This window comes from Oryzias latipes, chromosome 19 (assembly GCF_002234675.1).
Source record: "Oryzias latipes chromosome 19, ASM223467v1".
NCBI lineage: Eukaryota > Metazoa > Chordata > Actinopteri > Beloniformes > Adrianichthyidae > Oryzias > Oryzias latipes.
Window position 1 is genome coordinate 3,070,421 of NC_019877.2, and position 18,505 is coordinate 3,088,925.

General features: G+C 45.2%; 2 protein-coding genes across 9 annotated transcripts in view; one reads left to right on the forward strand and one right to left on the reverse strand.

Moving 5' to 3' along the window:
* Window positions 1-6,168, forward strand: part of arhgap17 (Rho GTPase activating protein 17) — a 30,683-nt gene extending 24,515 nt beyond the window's left edge. For 2 of the 5 annotated variants that reach the window (XM_023949432.1, XM_023949433.1), the window contains 6 exons: window positions 75-166; window positions 1,359-1,506; window positions 1,703-1,930; window positions 2,339-2,487; window positions 2,597-3,124; window positions 5,004-6,168. In XM_023949432.1, coding sequence (XP_023805200.1) covers window positions 75-166; window positions 1,359-1,506; window positions 1,703-1,930; window positions 2,339-2,487; window positions 2,597-3,124; window positions 5,004-5,140 — 1,282 coding nt within the window. In that variant the 3' untranslated portion in view covers window positions 5,141-6,168. Of the gene's footprint in view, window positions 1-74; window positions 167-1,358; window positions 1,507-1,702; window positions 1,931-2,338; window positions 2,488-2,596; window positions 3,125-3,229; window positions 3,252-5,003 lie in introns of all 5 variants that reach the window. The other 3 variants (XM_023949434.1, XM_023949436.1, XM_023949435.1) reach the window with 3 other exon arrangements.
* Window positions 6,169-7,435: 1,267 nt separating this feature from the next.
* The window catches only part of grid2ip (Grid2 interacting protein), a 34,410-nt gene continuing 23,340 nt past the window's right edge, over window positions 7,436-18,505 (reverse strand). For 2 of the 4 annotated variants that reach the window (XM_023949496.1, XM_023949494.1), the window contains 11 exons: window positions 16,888-17,598; window positions 16,667-16,816; window positions 15,473-15,560; window positions 14,992-15,081; window positions 13,645-13,841; window positions 13,412-13,567; window positions 13,243-13,329; window positions 13,038-13,167; window positions 11,491-11,609; window positions 10,209-10,373; window positions 7,436-10,093 (listed from right to left, as the gene is read on the reverse strand). In XM_023949496.1, the coding sequence (XP_023805264.1) occupies window positions 10,022-10,093; window positions 10,209-10,373; window positions 11,491-11,609; window positions 13,038-13,167; window positions 13,243-13,329; window positions 13,412-13,567; window positions 13,645-13,841; window positions 14,992-15,081; window positions 15,473-15,560; window positions 16,667-16,816; window positions 16,888-17,598 (1,965 nt within the window). In that variant the 3' untranslated portion in view covers window positions 7,436-10,021. The remainder of the gene's footprint in view (window positions 10,094-10,208; window positions 10,374-11,490; window positions 11,610-13,037; window positions 13,168-13,242; window positions 13,330-13,411; window positions 13,568-13,644; window positions 13,842-14,991; window positions 15,082-15,472; window positions 15,561-16,666; window positions 16,817-16,887; window positions 17,599-18,505) is intronic. The other 2 variants (XM_023949495.1, XM_023949497.1) reach the window with 1 other exon arrangement.

The window sequence follows — 18,505 nt, forward strand, 5'->3', positions numbered from 1 at the left end:
CATCAGATCGTGGTTTGTAGTCGTTTCCTTTAAAGACCTCAAATGTTTTTTTTTTTCTACTGTTCTTCCTTCAGGAGTCTGGCAGAGATGGCAGCTGCTACTTCCGTGCACGTGGTGGCCATCGTGGAGCCCATCATCCAACATGCAGACTGGTTCTTTCCTGAGGGTCGGCTGTGCTTTACTTCTCATTCTGACCTCGTTTGTCGTCAGCGGTCCTATATTTTACGAGGGATTCACCTCAACAACCTGGAAGAACAAAAATCTGTTTTCTAGGCTAAATACGGCGCACTAAGCCAGACAAGAGAGTCAGTCAGTCAGACTCTATCAACTACATTCAAAGTGACTAGAACATGTTTGTGACGTGCTACACGCTAGCCTCACTAAAAGTGTTGGCCGGGTCCTGTCCGGTTAATACTTCACGGTAATCGGTTCTCGCATCAATCGTACGCTGTCCCGGTTTGGACAGTTTGGCCTGCGACTGTCCACGATAACTGCGACGAACTTCAGTAGCGTTTTTACTTTTATAAGACTGATGATGCGATCGTCTCCAGCGCTTCTTTTTTCTGTGAGATTCAGTGTTTCATTTATATAAAGCTTATATATAACATCTTATAGATGTTTACATCTATATAAATAAAAGTTTGTGGTAAAATAATGGTGCAGACAGGAAACAGCAGGTGGTACAATGGGCTTTTTTTCATTTGTTCCTAAACTTTTATAAATAAGCTTAATTTAAAATGATTTGCCATCTGCTACAAAATTTTATTTATGAAAGCTGAAATATGCAGTGAAAATGTTAAATTTTAGGAACAAAGTCACATTGAAATGATGCCTAAATTTGTCTCAAAAACCTGGGATGTGGAAACGGCTATTTTCAAGTTTATTCACTCAAAAGAAGTATAGGTTAAATGAACAAACATTATTGTTGCTACGCTACGTTACTGTAGCTAAGCTACGTTAACTTTAGTTCTTTGTGATTTGCTGTTGAAATAGATAAACATCCTACATGCTGGTATGCGTTCAGATCACCGGTTTGAATCCGGTTTTTATAGGATAACCTTACACTCTTCCAAAACTGACAGGACGCCAAATCTTACTCAGGGAACTGCGCTTTTAGCTTTTTAAAAGTGCTTCAATAAGGAAGTCGTTGATGTGAACTTAAGCCAGTTAGACCAGTTTGACAGAAAACTTTAACGTTTGCTGAAGGATGAATGATAAATTAGTGTTGAAGATACATTTCTTACCTTCAATTGTTATTCGTTTATTTAAATTGTGTTATCTTGTTGCGCTTACGTAAACGAACAACTATTTTGAACAACTACATGAACCTGACGATATTTGACTCTTTCTCCTCACAGACGTGGACTTCAACGTCTCTGGCATGTTTGTGATGCCCACACCTGCCTCCAACCACAATAACCCCTCGGATTATGACTGTAGCGCTGCTGAGAGGAAGAGGCCCAACAGTATGGTTGGACCGGAGACTGACGCGGCACGCAAAGACAAGTAATACCAAGCGGGGCGCTTTAGTATTGTCCTCTCAGATTCACCACACTTCCTACTTGCACTAATTTACTTCCCGTGAATTAACTTTTGATTTATGTTAGAAATAACTCCAGTTTGGTGATTCCTGTCTAACCTGTGGATAAACTTGGTGTTTTTTCTGTCCCACCGTCACCTTTCCTCTGCCGTCCCCGTGCAGCACTGCTAACAAGCACTCGGACCACACCCTCCGTAGAGGCAGTAACACCTTAAGTAGAAAGCAGCACACTTCACCCGCCTTCCAGCCTCCTTTACCCCCTGTGGAGGCTCAGCCCGGCGCTGAGCCCCAGCCGCCGGCTCCAGCAGGGGGTTCAGGGCCTGACACTTCCCCGCATAGCTTGACACAGAGTCCGCCGCCGCCGCTACCTCAGCACACAGAGGAGCTCAGGTAAGAGCTGCTCCGCCGCCACGCGGCTCGCTTCCGACGCGTCTGCATGTCTTTGTGTTTTAGGGGATCGGCTGATGAACTCTGGAACAATGAATAGTTTTCTAACCCCCCCTCCACCACCACCACTCACAGCTATGCAGACTAAAGTCAGCCCACAGGAATAGCTCAATAACGGCCCTTGTCATTTTAACAATCCCTCTTTAAGCTCCTCCCCTTCCTGTCACTTTTTCTCCTCCTCAAATCGGCAGAAGCTTTGGTCCGACCGGCTCAAACAGCTTTGAGAAGGTCTGCTTGCTCCAAAGCACTGAAGCGAATTCAGCATTCGGTGGGGGGGGGGCACTAGTCACCAGAGTCACACCCACTTATTGACCATTTCCTGCTTTTGTTTTTCTTCTATTTGCTCCAAAGTAACCCAAAGTTACGCGATTCCGCCCCCGGCCCGACCCCCATGCCCCAGAGGAATGGCTGTGGAGGGGGCAGTCAGGCTGCAGGCCAGCAGGCTGCTGGAGGCTCTGGTTCTGGATCCACGGGCCCGAGCCCCCACATGATGCGCCGAGGTCAGTCCCCCGCCGTATCTGTCCATCCGACAGAAGCACGCCAAGTCTTTAACTCTGCTGTTTTTGTGCATTTGACCCCCCCATCACACACTTTAACACAAACTTTCAGGTACCAAGAAGCAGGCCCCCGCCCCTCCCAAACCGACAAACCCACCCCCCAGCCAGCCTGGCAACTCTTCAAACCACGCCTTTTCCTCTGGCTCCTCCCAGTCTACAAGCCCCACCCCGAGACCCGTGTCCAGCCACTTCCCCACCTCCCCCACCTCCCCCCTGCAGCCGTGTGCCACTCCCAGACGCCAAAGCAATCAAGCTCCAATCCAAGCCCCCAACCATCCGCCCCCAGAACCCCCCACCCAGAGCGGCTCCCCGGCCTCGCTCAGCCAGCCCAGCGGGGACCAGCACAGCGCCGAGGCCTCCCCACCAGGCACCCCCACCCCCCCAGACACCCCCCCACCTCCCACCACCGGCCAGGACGTCGTAGCTCCTCCCTCCCAGTCCCTTTACCAGTCTGGCTCGCTTCCTCGACCGCGGCCCGTCCCCAAACCTCGGAACAGACCCAGCATCCCTCCGCCCCCCCAACCCTCCACAGCCAGCAGCGAGACCAACGGGGTCTGTGGCTCCGCCTACAAGACGATGGGTGGGTGTCCTCCGTCCGTTAACGCTGGCGTGATGCTTCAGCTCACAGTTTAACAGCTGAGCGCTAATGTGTGTCTAACAGTCTGGCCTTGTGACACCTCCACAGGTTAGAGGAGCTCCTGTGAGAGGTTTGTTGATCTTCTGGCTCCTCCCCCTTTCCACAGCTCTTCCTCCTGTCACTCAGTCGTTCCACATCAGGCCATTTCTGACATTTAATACTCCAAAAGCAGCGATTATACAGAGGCGGAAGCCGTGGTTACCCTCCACTAGGACAGTAGGCAGATTAAGTGGGCGGGGCATTTCTGTTTCTCAAAATGTCTGGGGGGGGCAAAAAGAATACATTTATTTTTTACTAAATTTTGTTGACCTTTAATCTCAGCAAGAGGCTCCGATTTTGAATTTTCACCAAAAATAAGTTTTAGCCATGACTATAAATTCATATTTCTCCCGGGGATTTTCATCCATCGCCTCATCGGGATGCTAGCGTGGCGAGTTCACAAAAGTGGCTTTCCCCCGTTGCTCACACATTTCTTACCGAAATATTGTGAGAATCTGACTCATGAATCATCGGATCAAGCCGAACGAGATGATAAAACACACCATGTGAACATAATAGGAATGTGGGCGTGGTTAACTAAAAACCTCTAAAATGTACTATTGCAGAAAGTTACATCGACCTGTTCGTCACCCAAAAAAATAAAAAAAAGGTTGCTATGGAGATAAAACCAAAAGAAAAGCTTTTATTTTGAAAAGCTTGAAACGAGGGGAGCGTTTAGCAGCCGCTCCGCCAGTGAGCGGGGAGGGGGTGGTGGTTAGCGCCTGGGGGCGTACAAAGCTACTGATTGATTTTTTTTTTTTTTTTTTTCCTGTCATCTTTAACTCTTAGTCGTTTGGATAACAAGAGTTTTTGTGACGATCATTTTAGTAAAACCCAATATGTCCTCGTAAACGAGCGATGGGATTGGACAATGAGAGACTGCTAAGGGTTAATTACTTTTTTTTATTACTTTACCTTCCTTGTTCTCATCTTCCTCACTTACTGATTATCCTCCCACCTACGGACTACTTTCCTTCCCATCTTCCTCGTTCCTTCCTTCTTTTCTGTCTGCTTTCCTCTGCTCGTCTTTTTCCTTTTCTTCTCGTTTTTTTTGTGTTCTATTTATAATTGCTTTACTTTATGATCCTTTTCAAACAGCTGGCTCATGTCGGAGCTGCTGAAGTTTTGTGTTGTGACAGAAATGGTGTCGGCCTCTAAAAAAAACTCAAATGAAAGGATTTTCTTCCGTTTAAAACGGCGTTTTCCTCACTCAAATTGGAGCCGTTCCTTTGTTGCTTTTACCCCAGAAGGTGGTTTTGTTCCATTTATGGAGTATTCAATCCCAGAAATGGTTATTTGAGTTACAACAATGCAGCAGTTTGGAATCCTTGAAGGTTTGAAGTGGGAACGAAAGCATCGCAGTTGTCCTGGAGATTCCACAACTCTGATGACTTTCCAGCCTTCACGCTCCGGGAGAACCTGAGCGTGAAGGTTTCCCCTCCTGCTGCTGGTCTCAGAGCATGCAGCATGCGTGTCCGTGTTTAACCCTCATCACTAACTCGCTCACGCTCCGGGGATTTCCAGCTCTTGTCCTCCCAGCTTTTCCCTCCCCTCTCTGCTGTCGCTGCACGGCTGGGCGCACAGCGCCCCCTGCTGTCGCCTGGCAGAGCTGTGGAAACTGTGACGGTGTGAGCGTCCGCCGCAGCTCCAGGCTGCACGTGTTTGTGATGACCGTGAGGGCATGCGTCTTTACTTTTGTGCCTGTGAGCATGGAAAGCGTCTGAATCGGCGCCGTCTCAGCAGCTCCTCTCACTTATGTCCCCCCCCTCTGTTTGCCGTTTAGACCCGACCCTCGGGGGGCTGAGGCGAGCGTTGGTCCCAGAGCTCGCTGTGGACCAGCAAGCGGTGATGACCTCCTCTTCCTCCTTCCTGCCTCATCCCAGAGACTGCGACCTGGACACGGAGAGCACCGTTCTATAAGGAGATGGCTCCGCCTCGGCCTCCTCCCTACGTTAAAGACCTCGTCTGCTTCAATCGCTTCACCTTTGACCTCCTCGTCCAACCTCCCGCTGCGATTTCTGCCGCCGCAGCAGCAAACGGATGAAGGAGAAGTCTGAGCTGATTGCGTCAGGTCTTTGTGATCCCTGAACTATGAAGACGCTGAGCTGACTGCGGAGACGGCGGCGCCACAGGAAGTGGACGGACGAGCCTCTGAATGTTGATTTCCCCGTAAATGGCCTTAGAATCAAAGTGTGTCTTTTGGGGGTGGAAGGGTGACGATGACTGCAGGTTTCCAGTCATCTCAGACACTTTTTGTTTGTTTTCTATCACTTTTCTATTTATTTGGTAAAGTAGCAAACACATAATCGATGCAGTCTCTGAATGAATTCATGCCTTATGGGTTCCTCCCAGATCCTTTATTTCCTGTCTGGATGTTGGCAGAAGTGTCTCTGGAAAGTGTTTGAGTCGTCTCCGTCAGTATTTTGGCCTTCCTTTCCCTCCGTCTATGTTACAGCTGCTGCACGCCGCGGGCTGAGCAGAGTGTAGAACCGGGTCCGTGTTGCACAGTTGCGAGGTTTCTAATGAAGCGCCTCTCTGGTCTTTCCCACTGAGCCGAGAGCCGCCCCGACCTCTCAGCAGTGACGTGGTGTCAGATTCTGCCAGGTCAAAAGATGTCCTGTCTATTTTCTATGTGAGCCTCTTTTTTTTTTTTTTTTCCGGCCTCAGTTGGGTTCCAATTGGACCGAGCCGGTGTATGGTACCAGCGGAGAAGGTCTGGGACGCATCAGAGATGATGGACGCGTCAGGTTTCCTCTTCCTTCTCCTCTGCGTTTAACTGCCTTATTGCTGCGCGTCTCCAGACTCTTGAAGACGGACGCCATCGAGCTGGAGATGAAGCTCCTGCCTTTCCAGGCTCGTCTAGTTTCCCCCGGCTGTGGAATAAATTGTGTAATATAAAAGCGTGGTTATATACTCTTTCCAAAGAAAATAAAGCATAAGAACAAATATTTGTCTCCTCGTTTGGCAGTTTTTCCTCAAATCGTTTGAATCCATCATTCCTTTGGCAAAACCCTCCTCAGTTTTCAGACACGACATGCAAACACATTTTCATTATGATGTAAAAAAGGTGTCAAACACAAAGGATACGCAGGCGTCACCACTAGAGCTCAAAACTGATCACACTTGTGGCGACTGATGTCAGAGAACATGACCAGTAAGCCAGCGCTGGTTTGTGAAGCCCTCCAATGGTCAAAAGTGGGAGGAGTTTGAGGTCAGCAAAGACAAAGATCTGGAACATCTGATGAAGTCAGAGCTACTGTGATCGGCCACCGTCTCGTAAACTTTCTACCTTCCTCGAAGGCCCAAAGCGCTGTATACAATCACACGCTGGTGGCGCCATCATTCCAAGGCTGGGCAGGAATCGAACCTGCAACCTTCTGATCAGGCCGCTGCACCACGGCATGAGGGAGGCTGGACGTCCGTAGATTCACTGTGTCCACCATAATCCGAAGAGCCTCTTCTTTACATTCTGTTCATACCAAAGCCCCAAATTTAAAGCAGCTTCATTGAATTTTACGTCTGTTATAGACCACGGAAGGTCATGTTACTTATGAACTGGATGTAGCTGATCGATGCTGATCGTTTGTTCGTGTCCACACGTGTGCATTTAGGTCTGTTACCAGATGGAACAAACAGCACCTGCAAAAATCTTTGAGAAATTATCTCCAAAAGTGCAATTAAATTCAACCTTTTTTATTGTTTTTTTTGCAAGTTAAGATCAAACTTGAACAAGAGGCACCGTCTACCATCGAGTTCAAGAGTAAAATGCTCAGAGAAATGCAGAAAACGGCAAAGAGCGTCATAACAGATCCATTAAAGTCCAAAATAATATAAGTATGAAGGTAGTTACCAAGCAACAAGTTAGGACAAAAAAAACTGTCTGAAATCATCACGAGGCTTCATGGATCAGAAGAGAACACATTGTTTTTTGCAGAAACTCCTACAAGCTGTCAAGCATGGGGGTGGAGGTGCTACCATGTGGGCCTGCTGTGAACTTTTGAAAAAAGAGGAACTTTTTTCTGAGTTAAGGGGAAAAACAGGAATGTTTTTGTCCCGTCCAGACCTGAATCTGAAAATTAAACAAATATTTTGAAAAGATATTTAAAAAAAAACTAAGTGAGCTGCAGCAACGTTGTGAGAAAATTTTAATCAAAAAATGTTTATATAATGCATTTTTCCCCCCACTGGAAATTAAAACATAAAATAAAAGACTCGTTGATGAAAAACATTTTCTTTATTTGAAAGTCTAGAGAGCACAAGACATGAGCATACATAGAAAACTACGACAAAAAAATCAAAAGGATTTTCTCTTCAAAGCTTTAAAAGGGTGGAAACGGAGACGCTACCGGCTGCACATCTCAACACTTGAACCGCACCGTCATGCTTTGGACTGGGACAAGAAAACACCGCCACGACACCTACAGCAGCCGCCGCGCTTGCACGGTGACGAGAAGGCCTCGTCAGCTGAAGCTGTGAGATGAGCAGGAAAAAAAAAAAAAGACAAATAAATAAAGTGGGACGCCAGCGTACAAATGCACATGATGAACGGTGCATAGAAAAGACTAAATTTACACCTTAAACAGTAGATCATTGTCATGGATACAACACAAGTCCATAGCACTGTAGATGAGTCATGATGTCACCATGACAACCACTGAAGCAGAATGCAATACCTGACAGCAGGATGGTTTTTTGTTTTTTTCTCTCTCCCACGTGTAGTTCATGGGCAGCTGGGAGTTTTCATCTGTCTTTTGTCTCTTTGTTCTGTCAGAAATGAGGACATCCATTGTTGTTGACGCTCGCCGGTCCGCCCACACGACTTGAAACGGTGCTGACGCCGCAGCCACAGGTGACCTTTTGTCGAAATGTTCAATCAAAGACAAAGCAGCCGGGATCTGAGGGCGATTTTTACTGGATTAATAATCTACATTTGAACCCATCCGGTTTAAATCTTCTGGGTTTTTTTTTTTTAGGATTTATGACTCAAGTTCAGCATCTACTTACTAATATTTCTTAATTTTTTTTTATTAATTTGAAAGGAAAAAGTTTTTTTTGAATAATAGTCTGAAGGGACCACTCTGTAGCAACCACAGAACGTTTTTCATATCTGATAATCAGGATTAGCTAGTTTTGTGCTCCTATCTTTGAATAATTTGTCAATTTTTTCCTTAGCAACCAACATTTATTCTTTTTACAAATGACATAATAATATGAAATTATATATTTTTAACATGCTTGAAAAGTTTATTTTAAAACCATATTGCCATTTTAATTACCTTTTATGTTTATTTATGGGCTTTATCTCCAGAATTATTATTATTTAATCTTTTTCATGTCTTGATGAAAAGAAAAGTAAAGTCACTCTCTTTTTCTGCCTCAATTCCCCCGGTTAGATTTGCATGTGACCAATTGTTCAAAAAAACAACATATTTTTCAAAAAGGTGGGTTTTCTGTTGGTTTTATCTCCATAGCAACCATTATATTTTTTGGTCGCCTTGGGGTGACGATCACGTTTATGTCATTTCTAGAAGAATCGGCTAAAGTACATTTTTGGATTTCCTTAGCAACGGAGTTTTTTGTTGTTGTTGACTGCCCTCACATTCCTTATATGTTGATATTGTTTGTCCTATTGTTTCGTTCAGCCAACGACTTTCACTTGATTCTGGTAAAAAAAAAAAAAAAAGGCAAGCAACAGGTAAACGCCATTGTTGTGAGCTCGCCAAGCTAACGCTGATCAAAACTGTGAAACAAACATTTTTCCCAGAGGAGCTTCTCAAAAATCCTCGGGGAGTTGTGAGGTGATAGATCGAAATCGCACGGAGGAGTTTCAATTTATAGCAGTTTTGTTTTTAAATTAAATTCAAGATGGCGGCGTCTTCCCGGAGTTAAAGGTTAGAGAAACTTTGGTTGTGGTTGTGGACCTAAACAGGTGGCATTTAGTCAAGATCGCTTCTTGCGAAGATTTAAAAATTATTCAAATAGATTTTTTTATAACACCCAAGAAGAAATTTTGGCACCAGCTGTTTTACTTCACTTTTTTTTTTGATGGTTTCTCCCGCTGTGATGTCATCATTTTTGACGGGTACCAGGTACGTGCACGTTTGGTTGAGTTCTTAAGGATGTGGGAGGGGAGACATTCTGGCTCAAGGGTGCAGAAAGAAAGAAAGAAGAATTGTCTTTTCCGTCCCGGACGGCAGCCGGACACAATATTTGTTTTTTTCATCCAATTTTGCGGCTTTGTGTTTAAAATCACAGCTTGTCCTCAGAAGGGTCACGTTTCTTTTTTCAAACTGGCGATCGTGTTCGTAAGCAGAGTCGAACCAGAAGTGGGTGTGAAGTGATTCTCATCCCTCACATCCTCATCGGTCCTCCTTAAATAACAAAACTCAGAAAACCTGCTCTGTGGGAGGCAGTGAATGCATCATTTAGCTGCTTGTGAATTCCAAGTCCTCCTCTCCTTTTTTTACAGCTCTTTCATAGGATCTGATAGAAAATATAAACTTTATAGTTGTATAATAAACATCTTAAATCCCCCCTTTGCTGCAGGGACAGGGAGTCTTGCATGTTAAACTGACGTGCGTTCCAAAAGGATGCAGAGATTGTATAAAGACGTGGCATCTCTGCTCTTTGCAGCACCTGCAGCCGCAGCTCTGCTGCCCTCGTCTGCTGCGGTGTGAAGCTGCGAGTTTCTGTTTGGGTGACAGCGTCTCTGTTCCTGTTGCTTTCCGAGTCTCTGGGTGTGATCTTGGCACTTTGGTTGTGGAGAGCAGAGGGAACTTTCTTTCTCTGCTCTTCTGTTTCCTACCAGGCCAGAGGGGAAGACAGTCTGGGGCTCCGGGGGTTTTCTGGAGGCTGAGTCTCGCAGAGCGCTCTCTGGAAGATAAAAGCCTGAGTCAGACTCGTCTCGGGACTTTAATGTATTTATTCCACCGTCAGCTGTACTTTGCATCACTAAAAAAAAAAAAATACATCCATTTACACAGTTTACCTCAAACTTGGTCATGAAATCTGCAAAGATGCCAAAAAACGACTCTGTGCTGGTGGACTTGCTGTCTTCTCCAAAGTAGGAGGCCACTTTGGAGAACTCCTCCATGGCTCGGTTCTGCAGGGACTCCAGAGACTGGATGGCAGGATGGCTGTTCTCCAGGAAACTCTGCAGAAATGGCAGCGAAAAATAAGAAAAAAACGGCAGTTTGGAAGTTCTTAAATCCTCATTTTAGAAAAAGCACAACCATAAATACATTAAAAAAAATCTTGATTTTGACATTTCACAAATTTCATTGTCATTTCACAATCTTGCCACTAGAGGCAGACTCCACACTATAACTGCAGTGGTGCGACAAAAAAACAAAACATTTAAATTCTGTGCAGAACAAGTGGAAACCTTTGACTTTTGAGTAGAAACACCTTTAAAAGTGAACAAGAGAACAACGGGGTACAACATATTATACACATCAAGTGTTTGTCTTTATTTTAACGAATACAAACATGCTAAACTGTGGTTTCAACAAACATTTTCAACTACTTGGCTGCTTTTATTTTTATGAAAAACTTACTGGAAAAGAATTTAATAAACAGTTTTCAGTTGCATTTAAAAAGGAGGCGGGATCTATTGACGGACAGGTGACTGTCGAGTCGTTGGGCGTGTCCGCATTCGAGGGCTGCATCCTTCAACGGCCACATGCGTTTTTTTTTAACTTTTTCTTTTTTTAAATTGGTCGGAAAAGACAAATTTAAATGGTGACTCTAACAGTTCCATTCTTTTCCGTTTTAAGCTAAATTAAATTCTGTTTTATTGATCGAATTAAACAGCAACATGTGAGCTGAACGTTATTGATTGAAAAGAGTTTCCATCAGAAACCAGGAGGCTCAAAGAAAACGTTAAATGATTGATCAATGATCGGATCAAAGTTTTATTTCAAGATACTTAAAGACAATATTCTCTCAGGGACCCTACTATGTTTTTTTTTCTTTAAATCACTTCCATTTGAATGAACTGTTCTGATCTATTAGATCTGACACGACACACTGACTACTAAGCAAAAAATAAACTAAAAAACAACAAAAAAGGATGGTTTTCTTCATTATTCATCCAGAATGATCGGGATTTAGATTGAAATGAGTGAAAAAGCAGCAACGACGAGAAAATCAGGGAAAATCTCAGTTTTATTACAGCTGGCTGCTTTTAGGTAGATCTCAGAAATAAAGGAACCTTTGCGGGAAGCGGTAATATTCTAAAACATGAATGTTTTCTGCATGTGGAGGCTTACGCTCATGACAGACGTGAAGTGATCCTCAGGGGTGGCGGGGATCTTCTGACAGGCCGTCCTGATGTCTTGGATGGTGGCGTGGAGGTCGCTCAGCTCGGATGTGATGACTCTCTGGTTCACTGTTAGAAGAACAATAAAAAAAACGCTAAGAAAAGCACCAAATGGGATTTTAACCACTAGATCTGTTTTGGGTGCTATAGCTGCTTGATTCATAAAGTAGGGAATTTCTAAAACTGAGGGCTCAGTCTGCGGCCAGACATTAATTTAAGGAACAAAGAAAAAAGGTTTCCATTAATACATTCTGTGAATTTAAAATAAAAGTCCTGAAAGAAAATGTAAGTCAATTAATAAGTGTTAATTAAAATAAGTGTTCATTCGGATGTATATAAATGTATAGTCTACATAATAGACTTTCTTGTATAGATGTAAATAAATTGATTTTGTAAATTGAAATTAAATTAAAATGAAAACTGTATCTCTAACGTGTTGATAGTATAATAATAGAAGTCGAGTTTATATCTCAAGGATTAGATAGACTTTTCAACCTTTTCCGTCTCAAAATGAAAGTTGTTGGCTGTTTATGTTCAAACGTATCGTTTACATTTTTTGGGGTTTCATTTTTCTTTTTAGGAAATTTAAAATGAAATAAAACTAACAGATGAAAGTCGCAAGCAGCGTGCCATGGCCTGCAGGCACACTCCACCTCCGTTCCCATCGCCCCGTTTTGACCCGCCATCACTGGCTTAGCCGCTGCCCCCCCCCCCCCCCCCCCCCGTCTACTCTTGTCTCCCAGGTCAGAGCTGCACAATTCAATAAAATGAAAGTAAGCCCTCTTTCAAAATGGCAGCTTTTCTATTGGTTTATCTCCATAGCAACCATTTTATGTTTTGGTCGCCTGGAGCATACGAACAAATCTAGGTCATGTTTAGATGAATCTGCAAAAGTAATTTTTTTTATTTCCTTGGCAACAGAGGCTTTTTGTCAACCCCACTCATAATCTTAATACCTTCATATCGTATGTCATATTGTTTCGTTCAGCTTGAGTTGACGATTCATGTGTAACATTTCCACAGTAAACAACAGGGGAGCGCCACTTCTGCAAAATCTGTTCTAAATCTACAACTTCTCTAAATCATATTGTTTCCCCCAATAACTTCCCAATAATGCTGGAGGAATTATGAGGTGAAAGATTAAAATCTCTAGGACAATTTACATTTGACGTGATTTTTTTTCAGGGGAAAAATCAAAGGACAACAAAACTTTGGTTGTGTTGGTAGACTTAACTCTTGTGCTGTCCTAGGCACTTTGACATTGGGAGTTGGGTCATCTAGACCCACTAGACCCAATGATTTGTGATCTTTACTGGTGTCCATGGATTACATGAAATCTTTCCACCTTTATCCAACTTTGTCATGGTAGGGAGAACACGTCACCGTAAGGGTGGGGTCATCTAAGATAGCACAAGGGTTAAAGGCGCAATAAGAGCAAATCGAGTCGTCCAGGACGGCAGAAGAAAGCCCGCCCGTCTGAACCGATTCTGCCGTTACCTTTAGCAGCCAGAGGAACCGTTGTGAGGTCTCTAGGAAAGCTGAGCAGCTCAGGGAAGTGTTGGCACAAAGATTTGGCCAAGATGTGGAGAAAAGTGGACTTCCCATCCACTGTTTTGGTCGTGCTTAACTGCGGAGGGAGGGGAGGGACGGGTTAGAGCCTGAAATCGTGATGATGGTCAAACATGGGAAGCATGAGCTGCACCTCAGTGAGGAAGTTGATCTTAAAACTGGTCGTTCTGTGGCTCTTCGGCTGCCCGTTGTTTAGATAGTTTCCCATGGCGAGAACAAACTGTTGGTGGAAAAATAAAAGCACGGTAAACATTGAGTTTCATCGCCGGATTCAGCCTTTGATCGGATAGGCCTTTCTTTACCTCCAGGATTTTAGCTAGTTTCTTGCTGCTCCTGAGCTCCACTGAAGCCTTGTAGATGTAATCAAAGGCCACCTTCATCTCCTCCGTCTTCTCCTGCAGAGTCGTCTTGAAATGCAGACTCCGCAGGCGAGTCTTATACTCGGGCACCATCAGCATCTGAAATGCAGAAACCTCACGTTGGCTCAAACCATCCCGCGCGGCGGTTTGAGCTTTCGCTCGACTCAAAGAGGAACCTGGAAGATGAACTGGTCCGGCTCGCTCAGCTTGTTGGGGTCTTCCTCGAACTGCTCGTACTGCTTGACCTCGTCTTCGTTGGGCGCGTAGAGCAGCATCTGCTTGATGTGGGCCGGCTCCAGCCTGTCCGTGCTCATGTTCATCAGCACCTCGCGCAGCTCGGCGGGGGACAGCTTCAGGTGGGCGATGAGGATGGCTGCAGAGGAAGAGGAGGAGGAGGAAGAGGAAGATGAGATGGAGGAGATCGCTGTGTCTCCAGCTGCTGAGTGAATGTTTATCTGCCGGTTATGAAACCCAGATCATCTCATAACCCAGACACATCAGTGAACATTCAAAAAGAGAATCCCCTCCCGCCCTCACCGCCCCCTTTTGGGCCACCTGTAACTGGCTGTACGACCGCTACACGCCCCGCACTCTCCTCCTGTTTTCAAAATGGCAGCTTTTCTGTTGGGTTATCTCCATAGCAACCATTTTATTTGTATGTTGTCTTGAGGTGACAAACAGGTTTATATTATTTTCAGAGGAATTGACAAAAGTAAATGTATGTAAGTGTATCACAATACACTTACCACACGCAGAACAATGGTACGTTCCATTTTCATGACGTCCCTTGAGGCGGCCTTACGAGCCTCAAGGGAACTGACCCACCTGTGCGACCTCTCCTCTCTACGACCCTCCACGGACCCGGACGACCCAAAAACAAGCAGCACCCAAACTTATTTATTCTAAACTCATGTATTTATTGTGAACTCTAGAGCTTCCTCGTGGGGATCCCTTTCTTTTTTCCTCTGGGGCTCTGCTGGCTCGGCCTGGGAGGGCCTACAGCTGTGGACTGGACCCTCCGCTGCTGCGGTCTGCGGTGGCGACCCCCCTTGTGGTCGGGCCTGGCCCCGGGGTAAATGGATCCCCCACAATACTATTTGTTTCTCTGCTAGCTACGTTTCTTAGTTTCATGCCTCAGTTTTAATATGAGGGAGTGAAGTGAATGTCGGTAAAAGTGATGAAGGGCCATTTGTGTGAATTTGGAATTTGAAAATGTTTTAAAACGATTTATAAAGTTATTGTTTGCTGGTAGCTTTTGTTTACAGCCCTTTATGCTCCTTGATCTCGAATGAAAAGCCCTTCTATGGCTAAAATGGAATTTAATTTAACCCAAGTTTCCTTTTTAAAACTTCTTGAGAGACGGATTTTGACAGGAAGACAGCACCGGAAGAGTAGCAATCAAGTAGCTTTGGAGGACAGGAGTCCTTTTCTGAGTTGGATCAAGGCTGAAGATCTGCTCTACCCTGACATGGTCGCCAAAAAAGCACGGACCAACCAGGAGCAGAAGGGAGGCGTGTACTCACAGGCGTTGTAGGCCTTCTTATGGGACAGAATCTCCACCACGTCTTTCTTTTTAAAGTTCTCCGGCAGGAAGGCTGGCTCTGGAGGAGAGACTGATCATTTTAACAAGAGTGTAAGGATTTGTTCTCCAGGCACCGGGAGGTCTACACAAGTTAGAGAGCCTGCAGACGGCAGATTGATGGCTTAATAACACAGCCCCGCTATCAGATGAAGAGAAGCTTCATCCATTACAGTCGCCACCCCCCCTCTGGCAGGTCTGTGTTATTATTGGACTCAGACAAGGCAGAAAGACTATGGTGCCACATGGAGAATGGATTTGGAGGTGAATGGAGCAGCTCCAAACATGGATAACATCAGAACTGTGGAGGCACACACAGAAACAGGGGATTTGAACCGTTATCCAGAAGCATTTTGAGGGTAGACCACGAAAACGACACTGAACGATGAGTGTGATGGTTAAAAAAGATTCTAAATGAATCGTACTGGATCTGCGTTGAGTCCCAAAGTGCAGGTCCAGGTCCAGGTATTTCACCATGTCGCTCAGCTTGTCGTAGTCCGATTCCTCTCCGAGCTAAAACAGACAGACTCTTGAAATCAGATTTGTTGTCGAGAGTTGGCAGCAGTTTCAGATTCGGACATTTTCTGAAAGCAGATTGTTCTTTTGATGCCGCAGTGACTCATCTGAGAAACAGAAGACCTTCCAAATACGGCAGAAGAGGTGTGGGCGGAGTGAGAACCTCCTCCAAGGTGAGAAGAGGATGACAAACTTTTTGTTTTTTCCAAAACTAAATCAAATTGTGTGGCAATTTCCCCTCCTTGTTACCCCCCCCTACTGACTATATGCCCCCCACTCTCCCCACCTGCCCCACTCGACTAACAGATCTATGTACTATTTAGAAGAATATGTAAATTAACGGATTTCCATGGCAACAGAGTTTTTTTGATTAACCACGGCCACATTTCTAATATGTTCATATTGCGAATCATTTTGATCAGCTCGATCCAAGGATTTAAGTACAATTAAGCACATTTTCACAATGATCCGGTAAGAAAAAGTGCGAGCAACAGGGAAACGCCATTTTTGTTCAAAATCTACAAACTTCAAAAAGGAATATTTTCTCCACGGGGCAAAAGGCTGAAATCCCGAGAAAAAGATTAAATATGTAGAACGTGTTTTTTTTGTTGGTCTTCTCTTCAAATGCATAATTGTTGCCTTACCAAGGCCAAAGGTCATCAAAACGTTGGTTGTGCTTGAAGAGCTAACCTGCTAGCATGTGTGTGAAATTTGGTGAAGATCGCTGTAACCAAAGTTTCCTTTCCCCATATTATGGGAAAATCACAAAATTTCACACTGTCACTGACTGGCCACCAAGCCGTTGGTCCTGTGGCCATCCCATAATCCTTTTAAAACTTCCTTTCGATGTCCCAGACACGTGTATGTTGGTTTAGTGGATAATGAAATTTTTTTAAAGAGATTATGGCCCCATTCCTTTTTTTGACGTTTTTTCCCACTGTGATGTCATCTGTTTTTGCTTTTTTTTTCAGGGGGGGGGGGGGTGTCCTTCATTATTTCTAAAAAATAATTAATAATAAAAATGTGGCAGTGGTAAAATGTTTGCTCAGACCCGCAGTGAGACAGAAGAACAGTGAAAACAGAATATTGAAATCATAGCTCACCTGACCCCAGATGGTTCCCTCAGAGTTCTCCACCTGCTCCCAGCGCAGCCTCTTCACACTCATCTGGTTGTCTGAGGTGGGGCGGCCCGTCTTGGGTCGCGGAGGCGGGTCGCAGGGTGGTGGCAGGGGTGGAGGTGGAGGTGGGGGAGCCTTGGAGGTGACAGACGGGTGGTTTGAAAACAGGTGAGCGGAGGCTCCTGACATATCTGTGCAGACGTTACCTGCTGGGTGTCCTGCTGGTTGATCTTGAGAGGCAGGGACTGAGGCTCAGATGGCTGGGAGAGCAGCGAGGAGCCGGTGGGGGCGGGGTCTTGCAGGGAGGGTGGCATTGGGCCCTGGTAGCTGTGCTGGTGATGGAGCTGGTGGTGCCTCTGCAGGACCAGCTGGCTCTGCCTCAGCAGCTGGGGGGAGGGCTGAGGGGTCGGCTGGCGAATGGGTTGGGGCTGGCTGAGCTGGCGCGGTAGGTAGCAGGGGCGGGAGGGCTGGGTTGAGCGTAAGGTGGAGGTTCCCAGGGTGGTGGGGCACTGAGAGAACCGGGTTGAGTTAAGCTGGAAGCGCTGGTGAGCCTTGTCTCCTTCCCTGGTGGGAAGGACTTTGTGGAGAGGGGGGCGGCTGGACAGGAGCGTCCTCAGGGGAGGCGGTGGAGGAGGTATGATGGGATGGTGAGGCTGGAAGGGCATCCGACTGCGGGGGACGTGCTCCGGGGAGAAGCGCACAGGCGGGAGCGTGTCGGTGAATGGAAGCGGTGGGGGGATCAGAGCCTGGAAAGGAGGAGGAGGTGGGGGGCTCTGGTTGGGAGGAGGGGGAATCGGTTCAGAACCAGAGGAGTAGGTCGGAGACGAGGCTTCATCGCTGCAGCTGTGGTCCTCGCTGCTGTCGCTGCTGAGCCGCCGGGACATGAATCCAGGATCCTGATCCTCCGGGAAACTCATCTGAGGAAGGAGGCGCATCATCAGAGCTTCTTCTGGTAACTTTTCCGAACTTTAACGCTAATCATCATCAGTTTCTTCTGTTAACTTTTCAGAACTTTAATACTGATCATAATCAGCTTCTTCTGGTAACTTTTCCGAACTTTAATGCTAATCATCAGCATCTTTTGGAAACTTTTCAGAACTTTAACGCTAATCACCAGCATCTTTTGGTAACTTTTTCGAACTTTAACGCTAATCATCATCAGTTTCTTCTGGTAACTTTTCCGAACTTTAATCCTGATCATAATCAGCTTCTTCTGGTAACTTTTTCGAACTTTAATCCTGATCATAATCAGCTTCTTCTGGTAACTTTTCCGAACTTTAATGCTAATCATCAGCATCTTTTGGAAACTTTTCAGAACTTTAGCGCTAATCACCAGCATCTTTTGGTAACTTTTTCGAACTTTAACGCTAATCATCATCAGTTTCTTCTGGTAACTTTTCCGAACTTTAACGCTGATCATAATCAGCTTCTTTTGGTAACTTTTCCGAACTTTAGTGTTAATCATCAGCTTCTTCTGGTAACTTTTCCGAACTTTAACCCTAATCATCAGCATCTTTTGGTAACTTTTCTGAACTTTAACGCTAATCACCAGCATCTTTTGGTAACTTTTCCGAATTTTAACGCTGATCATAATCAGCGTCTTCTGGTAACTTTTCCGAACTTTAACGCTAATCATCCTCAGCTTCTTCTGTTAACTTTTCCGAACTTTAACACTAAACATAATCAGTTTCTTTTGGTAACTTTTCAGAACTTTAACGCTGATCATAATCAGTTTCTTCTGGTTACTTTTCCGAACTTTAATGTTAATCATCAGCTTCTTCTGGTAACTTTTCTAAACTTTAACACTAATCACCAGAAGAGTCT